Source organism: Drosophila navojoa, chromosome 3 (assembly GCF_054131105.1).
Source record: "Drosophila navojoa isolate 15081-1374.11 chromosome 3, UAZ_NAV_1.0, whole genome shotgun sequence".
NCBI lineage: Eukaryota > Metazoa > Arthropoda > Insecta > Diptera > Drosophilidae > Drosophila > Drosophila navojoa.
In genome coordinates, this window is record NC_142891.1 from 24254408 (window position 1) to 24280512 (window position 26105).

The window sequence follows — 26105 nt, forward strand, 5'->3', positions numbered from 1 at the left end:
ATCGATTGCTCGTGAGCATCGCATAAAAATCAGGAAAGCTATGCTTTTTAGTTAGTCACTCCAGTTCGGTTTTTAATAGCACCCATTTTACATACTTTTAAATAATATAAATTTTTTAAATTTTTAAATCTACAAAATGTTGGTCGATTGTGTGCGCCAAATATCATTTTGTCCCATTCTACAGACTAGATACTTCGCCATTGTGATCGCGTGCATTCTTCATTTGGGGCTCCGCACCACAATCTTTATACACCAGTCGAAGGAGAACAATACGGAGACACCAACTGTGGCAACCTATATAATTTACCTCTCAATGATGGATCTCATATACTCGGATGATCTACTCCCGTGCAAATTGAGAAATTTGCCCATCGTGATCAGATTCTTCCTGGAGCTTGTGATAACTGTGTGGCTGGGCGAAGTAGTTCTCATTTTCTTCTGGTCGAACGTGGAGAAGATCTGCCTCAGTTTGCTCATTAAATACATGGATACAGATAGCGAAACCCGAGAAAAAATCCATTATTGGACGCTTATGGTGCTAAGTATGCTCCTCTCCTTTCTTGTGGGCATCGAGACCGAACGCATGGAGAAGATATCTAGTCTCTTTGAAATGGCCCAGGAGATCAGAGTCGAGAGGGAGATGCAGGCTTGGGCTGACAAGCACCGCAACATTTTCTACATGGAGTCCTAAGCGCCGACTGGTCAACTCAGCCCCAGTCGAACTCTCCACGAACTTGCCTTGACTAACCACTACAAATGTATTTTATTTAAAACGATTAGAGATTGTAGCTTCATTTTATTTCACACTGTACTTGACTATTTGTTCCCATCAAAATTGGGTTGAAGACTTATTAAACTGTCTGCTCAGAGAGCCGATCCTAACTCCTGACTTCTATCTACCTCTCGTGCATTGCATATGCAAACAGTTTTATGAGTTTACTTCTCATTATCTAGGTGCTTCGTTTCCAGCATTGTTAGCGCTCTCTGCTGTATGGGGTCTGCTGTCTGCTGCTGCGCTAAGGGTTTAATACGGACTCGAAACTGAAAAATGCATAAATACCATTTTAATTAGAAAATTAGCTGGAAATATGCAGCTCACGTTAATCGCGGCGCTGGCTCCATTGCGAAACACGAAACTCGACTCGAGGTTGGGGTCGAGGGCGTGGCCGGGGAAGGGACTGGAAATGGGAATGGGAATGGGAATGGGGCAACAAAGCTCATGCAATATCCAAGAGATGCGACAACAACTGAAAGCCAACTGACTGCTGCATCCTTTCCATTCGCTGCCGCAGTCACTGCCTCTGCCTCTGCCGCTGCCTCAGCCTCCTGCCTCCGTCTCCTGCTCTGGCCTCATTCTCATCCTGACAAACGAAAATCATTGCGACACTCGGCTACGGCTCTGGCTCGAGCTCTGGGGAGTTCGACTCTGCTGTTTGTTGCGACAAATGCCGTTATAATTATTTATACCGTAAGCACATTTTATGGTGTCGCAATTTTAAAATGCAATTAGACGCGCACTCCATGAAAGAGCCAAACACACTAGCTCCCAAAAACAGCTCCAAATTTAAGCAGCAGTCGAGAGTGTGGCGCCGCACTGAAATACCCTGTATTAAAAGACTTCAAGACGATAGAGAGATAATAGAATATAATAATAATAAAAGTTTAATATATTAAAAATATAAATATACATTATATATTATAATTTATAATTTATTTATAAATTGTATAATAAATATAATAAACATATACTTATTTTACAATAAAAATTTTGTTTACAATTTGCATTTATTTTTACAATGTTTCAAACATTTTTTTTTTTTTATTTATAAAATGTATAAAAAATATAATAAACATATTATTATTATACTTATTTTACAATAAAAATTTTGTTTACAATTTGCATTTATTTTTACAATGTTTCAAACATTTTTTTTTTTTATTTATAAATTGTATAAAGAATATAATAGACATATTAAACACTTATTTTATAATAAAAATGTTGTATACAATTTGCATTTATTTTCACAATATTTCAAACATTTATTTATTTATTTTCATATGTACTTTTGGTACAACATATTAGTTTTATCAGTTTAGCACACACCATACGACATTTACAGGGTATTAAAAGGCATTGAAATAACATACAAATAGGACAAAGCGCGTTACGAGCGCAGACAACTGTAATTCTTAATGGGGTTTTGTCATTTCAGCTTCGTGCCCAAAAATTGTATGCAAGCATCAGAGCGCTGGCTCCACACGCCCCCAGCTGCTGCCTGCCACTCCTTCTACTCTTACGCCTTCTCCAAATCCAGCTCACCTGGCTTATTAGTTTTTTTTCGACTCTGTTTTCGGGGAATTGTTGAACAGCCGCGCGCCTTGCGCTATGCAATATGAATTTTTTCGACTCAGGCGTAACGAATCGAACGCAAAAACTACAAATCGAAATGGAAATAGAAAAATCGAACAGCTGCTGTCATATTTTCATATTACAAAACACACACACACACACACACTCTCACATATTTGGCAATTTTCTTATTTAGCTAAGCGAGTGCACATATTTATCTAACCAGATTTGATTCTCAGGCAAAATGAAAAGTTTTTTGGCAAATCAATTTGCATAAAACTCGGCTCACACATGTTGAAATTGCATAAAGCGAAATATGCGGCAACTGCTAGAGGTAACTTTAGCTTTTTATTACGAATATGTTTAGGCCCAAAGCTTATGAACTTTTAGAATTATATTAGACGGGAGAGTAGCTGAAGACCAAATGAATTTTCAATTTTCTAGAGTCTTCAAAGTGTCATAAATTGGAGACAAAATCCGTCAAGAAGCTAGTCATTTAGCTGAGTATCATGGCTAGTTGACTAGCTAGCACATCCTCAAGACCTACTGAACCTGATTGGGATTTTTTCATTATCCTATTTATGTGCAACAGGAGCACCTACAAACTGTGTCAATTAATGTCAAGAATAAAATGTATAAAATATAGTAAGACACTGTAAACATTTATTAAAATATAATATTTAAAAAATATATATTTCTTAGTATAAAATATAAATTTCTTAAAATATTTTAATTAGCTTAAAAAAATGTTAATTAATTAGTTTTTACTTGAAATACAGTTACAAATCCAGCACTCACAGCCCAACTACAAAATCCACTCCCACTTCATTTCACATCTTAACATGCCCTAAAAAAAGAAATCATAAGAAAAAGGATACTCATTTTTTTACAGCATAAAATTCCATTGGACTATCGCATTATCGGCTGCGGTCGTAAACTATTTGCAGCAATTATCTCGGAAAAGTTCAGTCGATGCCTTTGAGGAAATATGCGGCGAATTAATACGAGTTTATGGAGCCAAGGAGTCGCGCAGCCAAAGGGCAGGAGCAGCAGGGGAGCAGCAGGGGAGCTGCTCAGCAAGTTGGCCCAAGCCAACCCTTTGGCCGTGTTGCCGTGTGCCCATTTGGCCCTTGCCGAATGAGTTCGCTAAGCGCAAGTTTCGCTTAATTTATAACGAGGATTACAATAAACAAACTAATCTACGGCAATAAACACTAAAAATCCCCCAAAGTGCTGGCCATTCGAGGAGCTCTGGAATCGAGCATTGTCACCATTCGCCACTCCGGCATATGGCGCGGCCCGTCTCCTTTTTATAAGTTAAATCGCAGCAATCCTTTCGGCTTTTAAATATGCCATTTCCGCCGTGAGATTATTTTTCGATATCGCCAACGTATGATTCGATATGTTTACGAGTGCCCAGTGCCCAATCTGCACAGTGCGGCGTTCCCCCACCGTTCCTGCACCGGCAGATAGGCATCGCGGCTCAGCGAGCTCAAGTCAGCCGGCTGAGGTAGTTGCCCAAGTGCGTGCCTCATCCGGTCGATCCTTTTTTTTTTCTATTAACAATAAATTTGTGCGATTTTTATTTGACCATCAGTGACTTGGGCTTCCAGACTTGAGGCTTAACTGCGTGGTAAACATTAACAATCAACTTTTTATGAGGGGCACCCTGACAATCCTTATTCTGTTGGCAAAAATCTAATTTGAGTAGAGATGCTGAAAGGAAATTGACAGTTGAAGAAAGGTAACTAAAGACACTAAATAATAAGACTATTAATTTTAATTATACAAGAAACTTATAATAATATTATTTAGAGTTAATTTCAGAGTAGCTAACGTAAATATATTTTAATATAAATATTTTAATACAAATAAATAATATTTAATAAATAAATCAAATCAAATTATATAAATCAGTTTCGGTAAATATTTGAATATATTTGGGTCAAATAGTAGTAGTAGACAAGACACTCTCTTCGAATGAAGGGACAGCTAGAAGAAATTATTTGAGCATACGGTAGTTAATATGCATACCTATAAGGAAAACAAAAAACAAATATCAGTAAATATTTATTAACAAGTCTACTAGAGATTTCTAGCACTGAGTAGAATATATAGTGAAAATTTAATTATCAAAGTACTTTATTATGATTTTACCAAATAGCAACACATCATATATGATCCATCAGATACGATTTATAAAACCTCTCTGATTACTCTTGCTGCCATCAAGCCATGAATATCTTTAAATATTTCATCTTGAAAGAGCTCCAGGTTAACATGCAATAGATTTGGACTTACGAAGGAAAGCCAAAATAGATCTTAAACTAGAGGAAAGTGCTATTTGTATGGTATTTATAAGGTTCTGAATGTAGGTAACGTAATACCTTATATAAAATGTGTATAGTTGCAACTTGTATGCCGAAGGCCTCAGTAGCTAGAGCTGAAGTTATGAGTTAGTTTTAATTTTATATGAATGCCTAATGCCTTATAAATAAAGCTAATGTCTAATTACTTAAATGCGAAAGAAATCTGAAGAGAAAGAGATTCTCTTGCCATCAACTCAATACTAAATCAAAGGCGAAACGAATGAACAGTGGAGAGGGAGCTCAGAGTTGGAGCTGGAGTTGAAGTTGGGAGTGTGGGTAACAGACGGGACCACAACAAATTGACAGCAAACGGGATGCGCGTGATGGCCGAAAGGATGCCATTAAGGCCAACGGTTGCAATCGTTAGTGAAGCCATTAGTTTGTAGCGCCAATATGCGAAAATCAAAGGCAAACGCCCAAACGTGTCTGGCACGTGGGACAACCCCCAGAAATGTGTCCACTGTACTCGTCCGTTGTATAATTGCAAGTGCGCTGCTTTGGAAGAATGTGAGAGATATAACATAAAATAACCCAAAAAGGACACCGGACAATGGACAGAGGACACTGGACGACAGACAGTGGACAGCAAAGTGTCCATCTACCACTAATGTGACCGGACTCCAGGCTGAGCCTGAGACACAGACACAGACACAGACACACACACAGAGACAAAGACGCAGAGTCCGAGAGGACATCACGACTATGGCCCAGCAAACGTAACAATAACAATAAAACAAAGGCCGCTGCCAATGGACACACACACACACACACACTCATACACTCATACGGGGCAACTGAAAATAATTTCAGGGATATTATCGCCGTGTTGGCGTTGGGTCGCTGCTGATGTCCCAGGCGCGATATGCGAAGAAAAGTAGTCGCTATAGTCCGCAAGAGATTCGCATCAACATAATGTCTACTTTACAATGTGGATAAAGTCCGGCCAAGAAAACGAAATCACACATTCATATTGGGCAAAGCAGGCGGGTCGCTCCCCCTCCGCCCTCCGCTCATGTGGATGACCCACCTGACACTAGTCCAGGGTCCAGAATGGAGTCTGACTACCGCTCCTGCTCCTGCTGCTCCTGCTGGCGCTGCTGACCAACCCCCTTTGGTGCACATTCACATACAGTGGACACTCGCACGCCACGATGCAATAAGTTACGGCTGGCGGCCATTACGCCGCCATGGCCACGGCAAATGGCAACAGCAATGGCAGATGGGAAATGGGAAATGGCCACAGGCACAGCCGGAGCCGCAGCCGGAGCCGGAGACAAATCCGAAATCCATACTCGTAAACAAATGCAACTAATCGCCGTTCATGTTGAACGTGTTCACGGCTAGGCAAACCTGAAATTGTGGCTTCGCCAAATCGTGCCGGCTGCAGCGCAGCCAACTCCGGTTTCATATCGAATGATCATTGTGCGGGCTTAGCTCTGATTCCCGTACAATGCACGCCCGGATAGAAGGCGCCCCTAAGTCACGCCTCGGGATACAGCTCGCTGACTGTTCCACTTGGCATCAGCTAGAAAAACCAAAGTGATTGAAGCCAACAATTATTACGATTTTTTTGTTTTTATTGAGCCGATTCTAGCACTTGAGGAAGTCAAATAAATTTGTGTGTGATTTAGTATTTTTAGTATTTATTTTATGTATTATTATGAGTAATCTGAATCGTAAAAAATCGAACAATCACAAATCAAAGAATGATGATGATGGATAAGAGGAAATTTTAGTTCTAAATCTACAGTAAATTGAAATGTTGTATCCCACTTTTGTTAACTAAAGCTTTTTAGTATGTCTAGGTCTAGACCTATTCATACCAGATATGCCGAAACAGCAGTCATTATGACAAACTCTTCTTCATGTTTTGAATGTTCCATATAGTTGATATATGAGCTTTGCTAATTTATAAAAAATAATAAAATATAAAAAAAAAAAAAAAAAAAAAAAAAAAAAAAAAATACTCTTATATATATGATTAGTTAACAGTTCAATAACAGTTATGTTTAGCAATTTTATACATATATATATACAATATAAGAAACGACATCTACCAAATCCATTTAGGCACATCTCAAATAGCTCAAACCAATGGCTGATTCGCGATCTGAAAGACGTCTGTCAAAATTCGCAAGGAAATCGAAATTTGAATTTTTCGTCTCAGTAGGCTTTGGAAAAAATTATTTCAGTTTTCCCAACTTCTGTGCTTTTAAGTGGAGTGCTCCATTAGCTCACTTAGCTCATTCCCATTGTTGGAAAAACAGCTCGCTGTTTGGTTTGTGGGAAAAGTATTTTACGATTGGTTACCCAGCCCTATGCATGCCTAGAAAACCATATAAAATTGGTAACATTTTTCGCCCGAAAATTAAATTCACATATTTTTTAATCGTTTAAAGTGGCCAAAAAAACGACGAAAAAAAAATTGCCCAAAAGAAAAACGTATTTTTCTTGCGATTTTTTTTTACCCTCCGACCTTAAATTAATATGAGGTATTTTTTTTTTTATCTTAAAATAATATTTTTAACTTTAAGAATATTTTTTAATTTACTTCTTCTTCCTCATGCAGCTTAATAAAATATCTCACAATGCTTGGTTTGCAGACTCGAAAACGTCATCTGAACTTTACTGAAGTCCTGGATGAGGGTGAACTGCCTGACACGGATGCCAAGCCAAGTAAATTCGACGATGGCTACGATGTGGACCTGCTGGGTGACGCGGTGGACCGGGAGAGACTGGAGTCCCTGAGCGAACTGGACCGGGAGACCGAGTTGTATAAGCGTAGCCTGAAGCGAGAGAAGTTGCTCTACCAGTGGGGTATCGAGTGCGCTCTGCTGGCAAAGGATAAGACTGATAACGCTGTGACCCTCAAGCAGTGCTCGAGCACACGGCTCCAGAACCTGGAAACCCAACTGGCAGCGGTCAAACGGCGCATCGATCATCTGGTGGCACAGCGCAACAACAAGAAAACCAAGCTCGACTATGGTTATCAGGAACAGGAACAAAAGCGAGAGCAGGAGTTGGAGCAACATCCACAATCAACGCAACAACTGCAGCAGGAAGCAAAGCTTCTAATTCAAATACCTGATCAGTCTGATCAGGCGAAGGACGATCCACTCAAACACGGGGATGCCAAAGAGCTGAAGCTAAAGACGAAAGACTTTGATGAGTCAGATGACGAGAAGTACATGGACGCCAGCAACTCGAGCAGGAAGTCAGAGACGTTTGTCAACTCCCTGGCGGAACTGAGTGCCCAGCCCCCGCCCAGCGTGCACAGCATTAACAGGAAGGAGAAGGGCATTAAGAGGGCATTGAACTACCGCTTCACCAAAAGCGATGCAGAGCTGATGGTCCAGGTCAAGCGCACTAGTCAGATGCTCGTCAGTGCCGCCTACCGCAAGGCGCGCCTCATCATTGAGCGCAACATGGCCGTGGACAGCAACGACGTGGAGAAGGTCAACGAGCTGGACAAGCTAATCAAACAGATCAACGAGCAGTCATTCAGTGAGCACCAGCGCAAGAAGCGAGTGAAGTGCCTGAAACCCGTCACCAGAACCAAGCCTACCGAGAAATTCGACTGTCAGCAGTACAAGAAATTCGCACAGCTCAACAGCCTGCAGTTGATGCAACAGATGCGAAAGCCAATCGTGCTTGCCGAGAAAATAAGTAAAGAGAAATTGGACATGTATGAGTTGCACAATTTCGAGGTCAACTTTGATTTGAGCAGCCTGAGTGAGTAGAGCGAAGTCTACGCACACTGAGTGACCTCATCAGCTCTCCTCGATTCTGCAGAGCCGTTCGGTGATATATGCCAAGAGATCGAAGGCATGGCATCAGAGCCGATTGTCCAATACACAAACACCAGAACCTGTACTGGAAATTAACACAGGCAACCCAGCTCTGGGTATCCTCTGGGCAATCACCGAAAATTGGAAATTTTCAGAGCACTCTGCGTTTCTAATTGCCCAGCTGCCCAGGCTGAGGACCTGCCAGCCCATCGACCAGACAACCAGACAGTCAACCAACCCACGAACGAACCAAGCAGGACATCGATTGCCAAAAATATGAATACAGGCTCAACCTCTGTCCGCTGTTGCCTGCTGCTTGCTGCCTGCTGCCTGTTGCCACCGCGGCATGTCAACACTGTGTAGCCAAAGGGGAGGCGGCAGCTCCATCTGGTTTGGGGCCTCCAATTCCAATCAACCACAGCGGACACATCAACAATTCGTGCGCCGCCAAAAGCTTGTTCTAATCCAATCAAATCTCAAATGCGGTTGTTACCCAATTCGTTTGGGGAGCGCTCAACAACACAGCCGCACAGTGGCACAAAACTCGAATTTTACCATAAAAAAAAAAAGAAAACAAAAAAGTTTAAGAGATTTATATTTTTATTTATTTTTATATGGTTATGTTTGTACCAATAATTTATTTTATATTCATATATATTTTGTACAACTTTCAAGATTTATTTTGTAGCATCATATTTAACAATATTGTATAATTTTATATGTTTTTGAAATTAATATATGTTTATATTTTTTTATTAAATTCTGTTGAGTTTTTCACATTATCTTTGAGAGTTCAGGAAGAGGAATGTTACCATCCAGTAAAAAGTTGAAAAGATTTTCAAATTTATTTTTACATAGTCCGAAAATAGGCATATGAATAAGCCCAACCTTTATTATTATTATTATTATTATTATATTTATATATATATTTTTTTTTATTAACGACCCAACAAGTCCATTGATTATTCAAAGAATAAATTATACAGCCAAGTATATTATGTATCATGTATACAGTTGAGTCTCGATAATTCATACCAAAACGTGATAAATCGAAAAATATGGTATCCCCTTGAATGAAATTCGATCTCAATAATTCTCAATTATTTGAATTTCTGTGTAAATTAAAAATTGCCGTTTCAAAGTATCGGGATTCTATTGAATATTTTTTCGTCTTTCGGTTTTTCGTAAAATATTCTCGATCAATTATTTGTTTCATGTCAATAAATTAGTTGGAACAAACTCAACTTTATGCAAACGTCCAATCAAAAAACAAAACATTTATAGCACTCAGAAATATGTGACATTCACATAAATCTACCATGTACATAAGTCGAGAACCTCATGAAGTTTGAGCTGAACGTCAAGCTTTAATCAATGACAACTGGACCCCCATATGAAAATCTCGTTTCGAAACACTTTATAAAGCATATCTAAAACATAGCTAACCATGCCCAAGCTAGATCTAATTCATATAATTTCCATTTCCGACCCACAGTGCCCCATGGGGCTTTCCCTATTAGCTGCTGTGTCCAGACCTCGGCATTTATCTGCTTGTCGAATGGTGGTTTACGGCACGGGAATCCGTTCACTCCCAGTTTGCCGCGATGTCAATAGAAGAGCTGCCGTCGAATGCACTGAAATAAATACCAGTAAATTGTAGTAAATTAAAAAAAAAAAAATTTACCCACACTTATTACGCCCATTAAGGATGGGCTGATCTAATGAATGGTCTATTTTGGAGGACATGGCGCTGGGAAGCGAAGCATGTGTGACAGGCTCTCGGTTGGATTGTGATAGAGGGGACATCATTAATAATACAAATACAAGACTCATTCGTAGTCCGTGCATCAAAGCGCTCGCCTCTTTCATATTCCGCAAGCATTGCTCCGGCACATGGAATCGAATCAACTGCGGCGTTGGTCATAATTGAAGATATCTGTGTGGGGTCGCATAGGTGACAATAAAATAAATGCCATTTACTGATGACTCATCAACATAATTTTTACGATTCGACCCCATTCAATGAATAAACAAATAAACCGAGGGCCGAACAGAACCTAACCTGGCTTCCAGGACTCTCAGAGGAAGAACTAGTTTGAGCGTATCACGAAAGCATTTCGCATGCATTGACTTTTTATGGCAAAGAGCAGAGAGTGCATGAGAAAGAGAGAGAGAGAGAGACACACAAATAATGCGAAATCATTTAGTGAAACTTCCATAGCATCTCTCTTTATCTCTATCCACCTCTCTCTTTCGCACTCTCGCTGTGTCTCGAAAGTCATAAAAATCCGCACCAAATGAAATTCTCATCAAGTCGCCAGTTGGCACAATTTCATTTGGCGCTAAGCAACTGAACACGGCCAAAATGACCCAGACCCAAACACACTCACACACATGGACGCACTATATATAGATTTGTGTGCGTGTGCGAGTGCCAGCTATGGTCACGGAACCAGGGCTCTGTCGTCCTCTGTCGACTCTGGCCAACTCGGCAATCGCGCATGACTAACGTAATCAGCTCACGTAACGCCGAATGAGATGAGATGAAATCAGCATACACTCAGACTGCATAAATAGCGAATTTATACTCAACTGGATGTCCTGTATCCATTCACGGCCTGGCTCTATTTCCACGTCCATTCCGATGGCTCTCCACCCGAATGATGCAAGCAGAGCTTTGTTGATCTGCAGCACGCGATAAAATCATAGCCATACATTCCCATCGAGTAACATTCCTGTTTTTCTTCCCCAACCAAATTAACCAAATGCTTCGCTAAAAATATATTCTAGACTAGGTCTAAGCCTCGGATACCTGTGAGGTATTTAAAGTTTAGTATCTGTATAAAATAAATACTAGATCTAAGCATAAAAATAATAATAAAATAAAATAATAAAAAATAAAAAATAAATATTTTTTTATCAACTGCTTCACGAAAAATATATACTAGATATATTGACTAGGTCTAAGCATCCACGAGCTGTGAGGGATTTAAAGTTTAATATTTAATAAATAAAATAAATGATTTTTATCATATTGACTTAATAAATTCTCATTTAATATTTGTATATAAAATGAAATAGATAATAAAATAAATACTGTGAGGAGCAATATAGGTATGCACGTATTAATGTATATGAACGTACGTATTTGCTGTGCGTTTATATGCATATACGTGCATATATATGGTGCTCCACACAGCGACGCGAATACTGTAGGAGCGACCCTCGCACTGGAAAGGGGGGGTCAAAGTCCTGTTAGAGGCGGTCTCTTTCGCTCCTACAGATTCAGCAATGGGTTCGCGTCGCACGCACGACGATCATCGGGGACCGTTAGCCGAGGTGCCGTTCGTGCCGGGTGATAGTAGTGATCACTTTCACTCGCAGGGCACCAACGGTACTTCGGCCAATGGGAGGCGGTCACGCAATTTGGCGGGCAAGTGGCGTCACCCGAATCACGCCACTTTACCGTTGCTGTGGAGCCGAGGTGCCGTTCGTGCCGGGTGATAGTAGTGATCACTTTCACTCGCAGGGCACCAACGGTACTTCGGCCAATGGGAGGCTGCCACGCAATTTGGCGGGAAAGTGGCGTCACCCGGATCACGCCACTTTACCGTTTGTATGGGCACGAGCGGCTGAAAGGCCCCGCTCCAGAGCCGAACGGGCCCCGTTATCACCCGAAGCAAGGCCTGTGGCTGGGCTATAAAAGGCCACCGGCGGCTCCATACGGGGCTGGAAAGGTTTGAAAGGCTTGAAATGTTTGAGAGGCTGATACGTTTGAGAAAAGTGAGAGGCTTATGAAAAGTGGTGATTAAAGTGATTAGTGAAAGTCAACGCGAGTGGTGAATCAGGACTCCCAGGACTTCAAAGGACAGCAAGGACATCGTGGGAACAGCAAGGACATCCAGTGGGAATCCTTGCGACAACAAAAGAGGCAATCAGCAGCATCAGCGGCACCGATCAGGACATCGGTGCATATCAGCGGCTTAAGCGAGGCCTGCACATCTGAGTAAGTTCGCGTAGCCGTGCGCAAGAGAAGTGCTTGTGAGCGAAAACGAAGCTAGTGTTGTGCTGTGCGAGTGGGATAGTAGGAGAGGCCTGCATATCTGAGCGAACCGCCAGAGTTTTGTTCAGACCGAAGTCCTGGCGTTTCCCGAATCGTCCCGGTAAACTAGCGTGTTTTAGCACAATACTCTCGCAGCCGGAGTGCGTTGAACCAGCGCTCGGTAGGTGTGCTTCGCTAAAGCCAACCAGCGAGCCAGCATAACTTTAAGTGACGTGTACATTTTAAACTTATTCAAGAGAATATATTTACGCTATAAAACCCTAAAATCACAAGTGACTAATTATTATCGCAGGGGCTTCAACAAATAAATTTGTTGGCACGAATCCACAGTCAGCTGAAACTAGCCCAGCTTAGACTCGGGATAAACCGAAGGTTCGTTACAACTGGCGCCCAACGTGGGGCCCGGACGATAAGAGTTTAATTAGAAATTTGTGACTATGGTGCGAGCGTGGGTATATAACTTGAAAAAGGATGAAGTGTTGAGTTATGGTGACGAGTTCGGAGTGAGCTTGTCAGGCACACTGGACGCTATGCGGAGGCAGTTTGGCGAGTGGGTTGAGAGGAATGAAGGTAGCATTCCTTACTCACTGAGGATCGCCGAGCTGAGGCGACTGCATGGACGCCGTGCCTCGCTGAGAGATGAGGCAACGACCGCCGTAGTTGACGACGACTCGGAGACAGAGCTGGCGCATGTGGCGCGGCTCTGTGTGCCTTCTACGAGTGCAGCGGCACGGCTGCAGGACACGCGACAGGGTGAGATAAGGGCCACATCCACCCCGCAACCAGAAATCAGGCCACCAGGACTCGGCAGCACAGCCCAAGAATATCCAAAGGTGGCCAAACAAGTGCGAGAGTGGAGCTTCCGCTTTGATGGCACCACAAAGCCTTTGGAGTTCTTGGAGCAGGTGGAGTGGTCGGCGGACACATATGGCCTGGATCTGGATATGATCCCGAGGGCGATGCCAGAGCTGCTGAAAGGCATGGCCTTGAAGTGGTACGTGGCCAACAACAGGCACTGGACGGCGTGGGCGACGTTCGTGCGCAGCTTCCAGGAGTTCTTCTTGCCCAGAGGCTATCTGGAGAAGCTGGAGGACGACGTCAAACGCCGGAGGCAAATGGTAGATGAGAGCTTCAAGGTCTACATGGTTGAGATGCAGACTCTCATGCGGCCTCTGCGTTATGGAGCAGACCGCGAGATGAAGCTCATTTACAACAACAGCCTGCCCGATCTGCGTGCCTACGCCCGCCCGTATCAGTTCCATAATCTGGTGGAATTGATGCACCTCGCAGACGAGTTCGAGGAGCTGGAAAGAGACCGCGAGAGGTTGCGGCAGCAGCCACGGCCGGGCCGGACTCGATTTATGGCCATGGACGACGCTGGAGGCGATGTGGAGTATCGCCGCATGGAGGATGAGGCGAAGCCTTCACCTGCGCCAAGGACAGGCGCAACCGGAGCAAGGACTCACATCCCGAATCCAGCCAGGGCATGCCGAGTGTGTGGCCAGGAGGGGCACCGCGCTTTTACGTGCCGCAACAAGGCACTGGATTTCTGCTGGCAGTGCGGGCGCATTGGAGTGAGAACGTTTGCCTGTTGCCAGTCGGGAAACGAGCAGCGGCACCCGCCATCCAGGGGCGAGCGGGAGCAGCGGCCAGGAGCCCCCAGGCGCTAGTAGGGCCGTCTTCAGGATGAAGGCAGCAAGATGACAGCGATTGTGGCCATTGGAGCCACCCAACAAAAAGCCACAATCGACACTGGAGCCACAAGCAGCTTTATAAGCGAAAAGCTTGCTGACAGGCTCAGAGGAGTGGGCGTGGTGCGTGCAACACGGCGGCGCATACGCTTAGCGGACGGCAGTTGCAGTCATGTGGACTCGCAGCTGGAGACGACGATCAGCCTGGGGAATCAGCAGAGCCAAATCCCGTTGCTGATTCTGCCAGGAGTGATCGACGATCTGGTGCTGGGCTGGGATTTCTTGGCCAGCATGGGCACCACACTGGAGTGCGGTGGCTTGACGCTGAGGATCAAGCCAAGGAATTCCACAGTCGAGCGGACAGTCAGAGGAGAAGCTGTCTGTGGCTGTGGCCAGCGTGGAGGCGAGTCCAGAGACGCCAGTGGAGGCGAACATGGAGCAGCCAACGCCTATGCACAAAGACCCAGAGGTGGATGCTTTTCTGAGGCATGAGCTGGAGAAGTTCCAGCATGTGAAAGGCACCACCAGGATCACGGAGCACCGGATCAGGATGCAGGACAACAGGCCCATAAAGCAGCGCTACTTCCCCAAAAATCCAAAAATGCAGGCGGAAATCAACTTGCAGGTGGATGAGCTGCTGGCCAAAGGCTGCATTGAGCCCTCGAAAAGCCCACATAGCGCGCCGATTGTCATGGTGCGCAAGAAGAATGGGAAATGGCGGCTATGTGTGGATTTTCGGCAGCTGAACAGCAGATCCATTAAAGATGCATACCCGTTGCCGCGTGTGCATCACATTTTGGATCAGCTGCGAGAGGCGCGCTATATCAGCAGCCTGGATTTGAAGGATGGGTATTGGCAGATACCCATGGAGAAGGCCAGCAGACCACTGACGGCATTCACGGTGCCAGGAAAGGGGCTCTATCAGTGGAAAGTGATGCCGTTTGGACTCCATTCTGCGCCGGCAACATTTCAGCGAGCGCTGGACCAGGTTATCGGCCCAGAAATGATGCCCCATGCCTTTGCCTACCTGGACGACATCATCGTCATCGGCCGAACGCGGCAGGAGCATATGGACAACCTGCGAGAGGTGTTCCGGCGACTGCGGGCAGCCAACTTGAAGATCAACATCGACAAGTGCGATTTCTTCAAGAAGGAGCTGAAGTATCTGGGTCACAGAGTCACGGAGGATGGCATTTGCACAGATCCAGAGAAAGTGGCCGCTATCGCCGAACTGAAGCCACCCACAAACGTAAAAGAGTTACGACAATACGTGGGCGTGGCTTCATGGTACCGCCGCTTCGTGCCAGATTTTGCAGCCACAGTGCATCCGCTAAATGCACTGCTCAAAAAGGGCACGAAGTGGGAGTGGACGGAGGAGCGGCAAAGAGCGTTCGAGACAGTAAAGGCCAAGTTGACGGAGTCACCAGTGCTGGCGTGCCCTGATTTCTCGAAGCCGTTTTGCTTGCAAACGGACGCAAGCAACTATGGGCTTGGGGCAATCCTGACGCAGGCCTCGGAGGACGGAGAGCGCGTCATTTCGTATGCCAGCCGGACACTGAACAGTGCTGAAAAGAACTATTCAGCTACTGAAAAAGAGTGTCTGGCTATAATCTGGGGCATACGAAAGCTCAGGCCATACCTGGAAGGCTACAAATTTGTAGTGGTCACTGACCATATGGCTCTGAAGTGGCTCAATTCAATCGAGAGCCCAACGGGAAGGATTGCCAGATGGGCACTGGAGTTGCAGCAGTACGACTTCGAGATTCGCTACAGGAAGGGCAAGCAGAATGTGGTAGCAGATGCGCTCTCACGGCAGCCTCTGGGAGAGGAGGCGTGCCGTTTGGTCAAGAGCAAGGAGATGCCAGCTGGGACAGGATGTCGCTGGCTCACCAAGCTTCGGCAGGACATCAAGAGGGCACCACATAAGTTTCCAGACTATATGGAAGAGTCTGGAAACTTATATCGGCACATCCCGCATCAAGCCGGCCACGAGGATGTGGCTGCATGGAAGTTGTGCGTGCCGGCGGACCGGCGCAAACAAGTGCTGGAGGAGAACCACGACGCAGCCACCGCTGGCCACCTTGGGAGCCGAAAAACGATCGCTCGGGTGGCAGCGCGGTATTACTGGCCAGGCATGTACCGGGACGTGAGAGCATACGTGCAGCGCTGCGACGTGTGCCAGCGGTATAAGCCCAGTCAGCTGCAAGCTGCGGGGCAGATGCTGACGCAGGTGCCCGAAGAGCCATGGGCAACAGTTTGTGCCGATTTTGTTGGCCCTCTGCCGAGATCAAAGCATGGGAACACAATGCTTTTGGTTTTCATCGATCGCTTTTCGAAATGGACGGAGATGGTGCCGCTGCGGAGCGCGAATAGCGCGGCTCTCCAAAAGGCATTTCGAGAGCGGATCTTGGCGCGATTCGGCACACCAAAGGTGCTCATTACGGACAATGGCACCCAATTCACCAGTCGGGCATTCAAGGTGTTTCTGGAGGAGCTTGGGGTGCGTCACCAGTTGACAGCACCATACACACCTCAAGAGAATCCCACTGAGAGGGCCAACAGAACGGTGAAGACGATGATTGCGCAGTTCGCTGGAAGTGACCAGAGGTGCTGGGACGACGCATTGCCGGAGTTGACGTTGGCGGTCAACAGCAGCGTGTCAGCATCCACAGGGTATTCGGCCGCCTTCATCACCCAAGGGCGAGAGCCAAGGCTGCCCAAATCACTGTACGACGCGCAAACAATCGGCACAGGGCAGGAGGCACAGAGCCCAGTCGAGAGAGCCAACAAGATGCGCGAAGTGTTTGAGATAGTGCGTCGAAACCTGGAGAGAGCTGGACAGGATCAGGCGCGGCATTACAACCTACGGAGGCGGCAGTGGAAGCCGGCCATAGGTGACAAGGTGTGGGCAAAGGAACGTCACTTGTCGAATGCCGCAGAGGGTTTTGCAGCAAAACTGGCACCACGCTATGGAGGCCCTTATATCGTGGCCAGTTTTGTGTCGCCTGTAATCTGCCGGATCAGGTCGGAGGCCGATAAGCGGACCAGGACGGCGCATGTGGCGGATCTCAAGCCGTGGAGAGGAGACACGGGTGAGCATTAAAGCTATTTTTTTTTTTTTTCAAAAAAAAAAAAGGGAGTGAATACACAGCGAAGTGTATTGCTTCTAATTTGCGAGCAGAAGAAGAAGAAAAAAAAACACAGCAAAAATTTTGCTAAAAATGCATAATCTCGGCTGCGAAATGCATCTGTGGCTGGAAAACTACAGTTGCCATCGGGATAATTACGGTAGATTGGGTGCGCAACAACAATTTGTTTGAACTGCGCGCGCACGACAGCAAGCAGTGTACAGTACTGCACTGAAAAACTTAGCTGCCAGTGCGTGTGCAATGCACTATGCACAGATACAACAACAAAGCAGTGCAAGTGCAAGCAGTACCCACCTGCAATGTAGGCGCCCTTAGCAACAGCGCGCGCGCAGCCGAAATTATATGCATTTCTAAGCGAGAGCGGAAAACAAAAACAAACCGCACGCATTCCAGGCGAAAATTGCACACCCACACCCACAGCGAAGCAAGAGCGAGCGAGAGCAAGCTCAGCGAGCGAGAGCAAGCTCAGCGAGCGCTAGCGCACGAAATCGCCAACAACAAAGCGCACAGCGACGACTAAAACCGCCAACAACAAAACGCACAGCGACAACTAAAACCGCCAACAACAAAACACACGGCGGCATATAAAACGATCGCTAGCGAAGAGATGCCAACAACAATGCAACGCGGCAGAAGAGCTTGCATTGGATGTTCGGCTAGGAGGGCTATGTATGCGTGTGCCGATGGGAGTGTGGGAAAAACGGTATCTGGGCAGTACCGTAGCTTGCCTGGAATTCAGCCATAAGGCAGCGAAGCCTAGAGTGGGCTGAGCATAGGATACAGGACCCGTTATGTGCTGTCGCCTAAGCAGCGGCGCGCGGCAGCATAGGGTATAAAATGGGCATGTGGGCATCGGGCCGGGGTTTTTCTTTTGGATGAGTTACCAGAGAGGACCGACGGCGCTCGAGTGCGCCGTCCACATGCCATCAAGTGTCCGAGTGGAGACGAGGAGCACGCAGCCATAAGTTGGGTTGCCAGTTGGGAGTCCTGGCCACCATCGATGCCTGCCACGCGACGAATTCATCCAGTTGTCCGTGCTTGGGCGTAGGCGCGTTTTGCTGGCCGAATCCTCGCGCACTGGCCAGCGATTTTGCTGCGAGCTGTGCGCGAATGAGGAGTGGCCGCAAAATGCCAGCCGGCGTAAAAGTTCGACACCGGGGGTAGTTGCGAACGACATCGATGTGGCCAACTCCCAACAGCAATCCACAATTGGGTCGGCGGCGCCGCAGAGAGACACAGTACGAATTTGGAAAAGCAGCTGCTGTTGTGGACGCCTTCAGTAGCGGAGAGGACGGCGAGGGATGTCGGAAGGCAGGTGGCCGCCGCACGAGTGCCAACGCCACCGGGGACTACAGCTCAACAGGTGAGTTTTGTAGGAGCGCCCGGCGTGGGCAGAGGCAGCGGCGGCAAATCATGGACGCGGGGCATGCAGTCGGGCATGTGGCTGCTTGCTGGGAGAGCATGGCGGCAGACGCCTGCCACGCAACTGGCTCCACCGGCTCCGACTTTGGGTGTCGACGAAGCTTGGCAACCGGTCCTCGCGCACTGGCCAGCGACTTCGCTGCGAGCTGTGCGCGAAAGAGGATCGACCAACAAGCGTACCGACACCAAAGACGCGACACCGGTGTCCAATTTGCGAACGACGTCTGTGGCCCGATCTCCTAACAGCAGCGCATGAAATGACCGCAGTGCCCCACCGGAGCATCCACAAGGGTCCAAGGAGCAGCAGCAACCAGCAGAGAAGCATCTCCAGCGGCGAGGAACATCATGCGCCAAATGGGTGAAATGGCCATGGCCGCGCGCACATGCGCCAATGCCACCGGGGGCTGCAAAACCGACAGGCGAGTTTTGCAGCAGCGCCCGGCGTGGGCATTGGCAGCGGCAGGCCATCAGGTCAAAGGGGCATAATGGGAAAAGATGCCCGGCCTGAAACATAATATTTTGGTAATTTTATGGAAAATTGGAAAAAATATTGTACTTTTCACTCACCGGCAGAACACAGCATTGCCAGCAGTAAGCGGAAATGCAGCTGATGGCGTTAACAGCGCGTTAACAGCGGCGATCAGCGCAAAATGGAGCAGCGCAAAATGGAGCAGCGCAAAACGGAGCAGCGCAGCGGAGACGGGCGCCAAATTCAAACACGATGGTCTCGTGTTTTCCCGAAGGAAGAGGGGAGTGTGAGGAGCAATATAGGTATGCACGTATTAATGTATATGAACGTACGTATTTGCTGTGCGTTTATATGCATATACGTGCATATATATGGTGCTCCACACAGCGACGCGAATACTGTAGGAGCGACCCTCGCACTGGAAAGGGGGGGTCAAAGTCCTGTTAGAGGCGGTCTCTTTCGCTCCTACAGATTCAGCAATGGGTTCGCGTCGCACGCACGACGATCATCGGGGACCGTTAGCCGAGGTGCCGTTCGTGCCGGGTGATAGTAGTGATCACTTTCACTCGCAGGGCACCAACGGTACTTCGGCCAATGGGAGGCGGTCACGCAATTTGGCGGGCAAGTGGCGTCACCCGAATCACGCCACTTTACCGTTGCTGTGGAGCCGAGGTGCCGTTCGTGCCGGGTGATAGTAGTGATCACTTTCACTCGCAGGGCACCAACGGTACTTCGGCCAATGGGAGGCTGCCACGCAATTTGGCGGGAAAGTGGCGTCCCCGGATCACGCCACTTTACCGTTTGTATGGGCACGAGCGGCTGAAAGGCCCCGCTCCAGAGCCGAACGGGCCCCGTTATCACCCGAAGCAAGGCCTGTGGCTGGGCTATAAAAGGCCACCGGCGGCTCCATACGGGGCTGGAAAGGTTTGAAAGGCTTGAAATGTTTGAGAGGCTGATACGTTTGAGAAAAGTGAGAGGCTTATGAAAAGTGGTGATTAAAGTGATTAGTGAAAGTCAACGCGAGTGGTGAATCAGGACTCCCAGGACTTCAAAGGACAGCAAGGACATCGTGGGAACAGCAAGGACATCCAGTGGGAATCCTTGCGACAACAAAAGAGGCAATCAGCAGCATCAGCGGCACCGATCAGGACATCGGTGCATATCAGCGGCTTAAGCGAGGCCTGCACATCTGAGTAAGTTCGCGTAGCCGTGCGCAAGAGAAGTGCTTGTGAGCGAAAACGAAGCTAGTGTTGTGCTGTGCGAGTGGGATAGTAGGAGAGGCCTGCATATCTGAGCGAACCGCCAGAGTTTTGTTCAGACCGAAGTCCTGGCGTTTCCCGAATCGTCCCGGTAAACTAGCGTGTTTTAGCACAATACTCTCGCAGCCGGAGTGCGTTGAACCAGCGCTCGGTAGGTGTGCTTCGCTAAAGCCAACCAGCGAGCCAGCATAACTTTAAGTGACGTGTACATTTTAAACTTATTCAAGAGAATATATTTACGCTATAAAACCCAAAATCACAAGTGACTAATTATTATCGCAGGGGCTTCAACAAATAAATTTGTTGGCACGAATCCACAGTCAGCTGAAACTAGCCCAGCTTAGACTCGGGATAAACCGAAGGTTCGTTACAATACTTTTTAAATTTTTTTATTTGAATTTTCCCTAATTAAATTTATTTACAACTTTAACTAAAATTTCCTTAAGTGCTCGATATCTATTCAATTACCTTAAAAAAAAAATATATACATATATATATATATACATATATATATATATATATATATATATATTTAAAATTTGATATTTTCTGATATATAGTATTACATTTTTTTTATAATTTTTTATCAATGAAATAAAAATATAGACATAGAACTGACAATTAATTCATTAAGCTCTAAACGGAAACTATTTAAAATTAATTGGTATTAAAATTATAAATTACTTATTAATTAATTTATTTATCTTATTTATTTGTTTTGTTTTATTTTTCAAAATCTAATTTTTTTATTTCATTTTTTTATTTATTTATTTTTTGATTGCTATGTAAGTACAAAATTAACAAACGATTAAACGAAAAACTGAAACATTTGATTTTAATTTCTATAACTATGCAGGGGGCAGAGAGCGCTATAAGAGTTGACGTTTTTTATGGAAACATTTGGACAAGGGGCAACAAAAATGAACCCACTCGTAAGCTGTCTATTTAAGTAGAGTTTGTATTATTGGTAATGCGAGCAAGTGAGCCATAGCGATGCCTTCCCTTGCCCCGTGCCAGCGCAGAGCGAGCATAAAAAGCTATAGAGAATCTAGGGGGATGGGAAGGGAGGAATGGACTGCAATAGCAGAGTCCAATGAGAAAAAGGCAAAACATCACGCATAAGTTTCATTTTATTTTGATTTTTACGACTGACCAAGGCTGTGACAGTGCTCTCCGTGTGTGTCCCACCTGGATCACTTGGTAAATAACCAAGCGAGAGGCAACAAAAATCAAGAAAAAGTAGTCACCAAATGGCCAGCAGAAGCCCCTAGTAAAACTATGGAGTGGGTGGCTGTTGGGTTCAATATGTGTGTGTGTGTGGGTGGAAGGGTGGCTTGGTGGTTGTTGTCCAAAGGGAGAGAGAGAGGATGAGAGTCGAGAGCTAAAGCAGAGAAAATGCCTATTTACGAGCTCGCATGTGGCTGGACACATGGTAATCATATATTTTGGTCATATCTGTGGACCATAAAACCAGTGTCCTTATGTGCCTGTCAATGAGTTGTTTCATGACATTTATTTCGCTTGTTTCTCGCTCGCCGAGGGTTTCGATGGCTCCGGCTGCTGCGTGCAGATGGAAAATATTTTAGTGTCCATTTAATGTCCAATCTAAGATGAGCTCGTAACTTTTGATCGAATAAACGACCAACACACACACACTCGCACACACACACAGGCGAGCACACCTCACACTCTGCGGCAAGGTAAGAGACCCTTGGCCCATATATAAATATGTCAGTAGTTTGGGCGCTGGTCAAGGGGTTCCAGCTGGAGCCGTGGCACGCAACCAAGTCCCCAGGGATAATACTTTAATTTCCTCACTGATGCGCCCTGAGTGATAAGTAGAAGTTATTTGCCAGCTATTTGGTTATTTTATTAGTGGATTTCTTTTGGCCGCGCTCGGCTGGCTTAGCTCAAGTCCTGCCAGCCTTCTATCCTGCCAGCCTGCCGACTCGACCCGCTGTCACTCATAAATATTTAATTAAAATCAAAATTAGTTTTTCCACCACGCTCACCTGGCCCTTCGGGGGTTCGGGTAATGAAAAGCGTTTTGTTTTGAGCCGCCTTCGCTGCCTTCGCTGCCATCGCTTCCATCAAGTGCTACCGGCCGCAATGTCACGCCTGGTTATCACAAATGTAAAACAGCTACAACGATGATCCCAACACGGCCAAGCTGCCGTTGCTGCTCCTGCTCCGTCTCCTGCTCCTGCTGCTGCTTCTCGTTAAAAATTAAAATCGCAACGCGCTTCCAGCTCGACCCGCCGGCACATGTGGCACGCCTCCTGCCCACTGCCTCAGCCATTCCACTTGTGGCTTTCATCGGCGATTTAGGTGCAGGCCTCACGCACTTTGCGCTGACTTTCCGGCAACAACGCGTCGTAAAGTGGATTTACATGCGACGCTCCTGAGACCCAAAAACAACTTAAACGGAGAAACGTGCGGGGTTCTCTTATTTGTATTTTATTTTATTTTTTTGTTTAGCCATGAATTGAGTTCAATTTGCGGAGCAGGCTCTATCCAGAAGCATATAGAAGTTGTTGTTGACAAGGAAAATTCTTTATACAGATATGGAGTTGACTATTCCCTGACTTCAGCTGATACTTGATTTCGAAACTGTTTTTGTGTATTATAATAGAGAAATATAATAATAATTATAATATAATATGTTTATGAATAATGTGTATATTTGGTAATGATGGATAATGCAACTTCAATTACATGAAATTTCCCAAAATGTAAAATTTAACAAACAAACAAATATGGATAACAACTAAAACAAAACCCAAACTAGAAGGCAAAGTACTGAGTGGTGCATTGGGTGGCCCAGAAGAGTTTCTTTCGCATGCTATAGTTCAGGTAGATGGAGCTGAGTGGAATATCGCGTCTCAGGCACCAGGAGATGGTTATGCGTGGATCCAGATAGTAGAAGGTGGCCTCCACCAGAGGCTTTGTCTGCAATCGAATAAGGCGCAGCTTGCGCTGCTCCGCCGCTCTGTTACGGGGAATGAGGCAGGGCCGCTTCAGGGCTGGCAAGGGATCGATGCGGCGGTGGCGAAAGCCGCAGTTCATGTGGACCGCCTTGAGGGCTTTGTTGTAGGCCGTCAGCTGCTCGCAGAGCGTGGCGCTCAGTGGAATCTTGACGAGGCGATTCTCCAGCAGCCGCGAGGCGTTGCAGATGCGAAACACACTCGACGTTAGGCCATCCATCAGAAAGTCGAGGTGTTCGTTCAATGTCTCGGTCGTCAGCTCCTCGAAGACCAGCTCCTCCGGCTGCTTGCTGCTTACGAACACGCTCAGATTGTAGAAGATCTCCGCCGGAACGCTGCTCCTCTTATACTCGCGCTGCCGGCAGTCCCTGTTGCCGGCCAGCAGCTGCAGCACGTTGCGCTGCCCGCCCAGCTTGGGGCAGAGCTTGATGTTCTGCACGCAGAGGCCGCACACCGTCGTCTCGGCGGGCACCTCCTCGGCGTCGCAGCTCATGGCCAGCCGGTCGATGCAATAGAGGGCGACGCTGCGCTGCCGCACCAGCCAGTTCCACGAGGACAGAAGGTTCTCGTACTCGTCGCGTATGGTCTGGAGATGCTGCTGGAGGCGACGCGCCGTGTCCAGCACATCGCGACGCGGTGGACGCGAGCGACGGGAGCTCTCGTTGCGCGGATAGGCGTGGTGCATGCAGCCCGTGACGATGTCATGCCAGGCGTAGACCCACCTAACGGTGCGATCGTGCACTACCGCTGCCCACAGATGGCCGCAGGGCGGCGCCGGCGGCTCCTCGCTCTCATCGCAGTTGATCACCACATCCTCGGGCAGCACTCGGGGCCGGATCGTGCCCATGGTGGTGCTGAAGCCATGGCGCGGACAGCAGAGGCCGGGCCGACTGATGCGAAACTGAGTGATGCGACGGCTCTCCCCATCGACCAGGCAATAGCCATAGAGTTTGTTCTCCTCCGCGATGCGCTCCTTCTCGTTCTCTCGCTGGCACTCCAGGTACTGGCTGATGTCGCTGAAATTGCACAGCTCGAAGCATGTGATGTAGAGGCGCTGCTCCTCGCTCAGGCAGCTGCGGAACTCGTTGAAGAAGTTCTGATTGAAGTCCCGCATCTGCACGAAGGCGGTCTTCATCAGCTTCGCATAGAACGTGGCCACCTCCTCGGCCTGCTCGGTCAGCTCCACGGGGCAGTTGTCGTAGTAGAACTTCACGTCCTCCGGCAATCGCTCGTGGTCAGCGGGAAAGCACGGCCCATTGTGCCTCAGTGTCTGCCATTTGGGCTTCATGCAGATGGGCTTCTCAGCCACCGAGGGCCTTGGCCGGAGGCAACTCTGCCAGTGGCCCTTCAAGTTGCGGAACTTCTGCGGCACGAACCGGCAGCGCACTTTCGGTCCTCCCACAGGGGGCTTCTTGTCTCCTTCCGATTCTGTTGGATCCCCACAAGTATCAATATAGGTATCTGACATTTCTGATATAATGAGTACTAAGTTTTCTATTCATATACAAACTTGAAGTTTTTAATGTTGTTTAGCAAAGGAAACGACTGAAGTTTTGTTTGCCAAGTGATGGGAATTGTTGAATTGTTGAATTGATCTCAGGGTTCAATAAGAAACAGTTTGAAACACAGTGGAATCGGGTTATAGCGACTTATAAGGCTGTCCTGGTTGGTCCCCCAACAAACTTATATGTAGGAAGTAATCTCCACTTAATACGTTTACGCTTTTAACGGCAATCCGCTTATCCAGATGATTTTCTTTTTCCTTTTTTCAGCGCTGTTAGAAAGGTATAGATGTATCCATTTATCACTAATCAGTACCCTTTCTTATATGCGTAACAGCGAGAAAAATGCTGCTAAGACATAGAGAGGGAGAGCGAGCGAGAGGGAGAGAAACTTTATTTTAATATATCATATGGAGAAAACTACCATCAAATTTGTACGGCAACGTATTTGCAAGCATTTTCTATATTTTGTATTATTTTATTGAAATTCATTTGGGTTAAAATGTCATAAAATTGACTTGCGTTATGCCAATGCATTTATGTAAATGCGCTTGCCAACTGATATGTATCATTTAATTTGCATTTAATTTTTCGTGCAGTTTTTAGCTTTAGCGTAAATCAATTTTAACTTCATATATATGACTAAAAAATGCTTTGTTTAAATACTTTCACCTATGACTGTACTTTATTGATAAGCATCAAGAGTCAGCGGAATAAAGCTATGAAAACTTTTGCTCTATTTAATGAATTCCATGTTTAAAGCGTACATAAGATAACATTAAAGAAATAATGCTAGTTCCGGTTCTTGTCATTTAAGTACCAATCAATATTTATATTAAAAAGCCAAAAGAAAATCTGCATAATAGGGGTGTATAAAGTATAAAAATCTAACAAATGAAATTAAATGAAAATAAAATAGAAGTAGCTAGAAAGGAAAGATATCAACTAAGGAATCTTCTCTGTTCTTGAATTCATTTATTGAATAAAATGTTCTTAAAAATACATTAATATGCTAAATATTACCAAAGCTCTTTAGCTCGTGTTTTGTGTCAAACCACT

General features: G+C 46.1%; 3 protein-coding genes across 3 annotated transcripts; 2 read left to right on the forward strand and 1 right to left on the reverse strand.

Annotated features, from left to right (window-relative positions):
- Positions 1-136: 136 nt before the first annotated feature.
- LOC115562973 (uncharacterized) lies at positions 137-691 on the forward strand. Its single transcript, XM_030385229.1, has one exon. The coding sequence runs from the start codon at positions 137-139 to the stop codon at positions 689-691; it is 555 nt and encodes a 184-aa protein (XP_030241089.1).
- A 6601-nt stretch (positions 692-7292) lies between these two features.
- LOC115562981 (uncharacterized) lies at positions 7293-9174 on the forward strand. Its single transcript, XM_089258542.1, has 2 exons — positions 7293-8451; positions 8512-9174. The coding sequence occupies exons 1-2, from the start codon at positions 7308-7310 to the stop codon at positions 8601-8603; spliced, it is 1236 nt and encodes a 411-aa protein (XP_089114668.1). The 5' UTR covers positions 7293-7307; the 3' UTR covers positions 8604-9174.
- Positions 9175-23270: 14096 nt separating this feature from the next.
- On the reverse strand, positions 23271-25032 carry LOC108649422 (DNA topoisomerase 1). The gene has a single exon (XM_030385230.2). It carries the CDS (start codon positions 25010-25012, stop codon positions 23345-23347), a length of 1668 nt encoding a protein of 555 aa, XP_030241090.1. The 5' UTR covers positions 25013-25032; the 3' UTR covers positions 23271-23344.
- Positions 25033-26105: the final 1073 nt, after the last annotated feature.

Coding starts and splice junctions, on each gene's coding strand:
- LOC108649422 (XM_030385230.2), bottom strand. CDS start 25,012: ATGTCAGATACCTATATTGATACTTGTGGGGATCCAACAGAATCGGAA.
- LOC115562981 (XM_089258542.1), top strand. CDS start 7,308: ATGCTTGGTTTGCAGACTCGAAAACGTCATCTGAACTTTACTGAAGTC. Junction 8,452..8,511: donor CTTTGATTTGAGCAGCCTGA/GTGAGTAGAGCG, acceptor TCGATTCTGCAG/AGCCGTTCGGTGATATATGC.
- LOC115562973 (XM_030385229.1), top strand. CDS start 137: ATGTTGGTCGATTGTGTGCGCCAAATATCATTTTGTCCCATTCTACAG.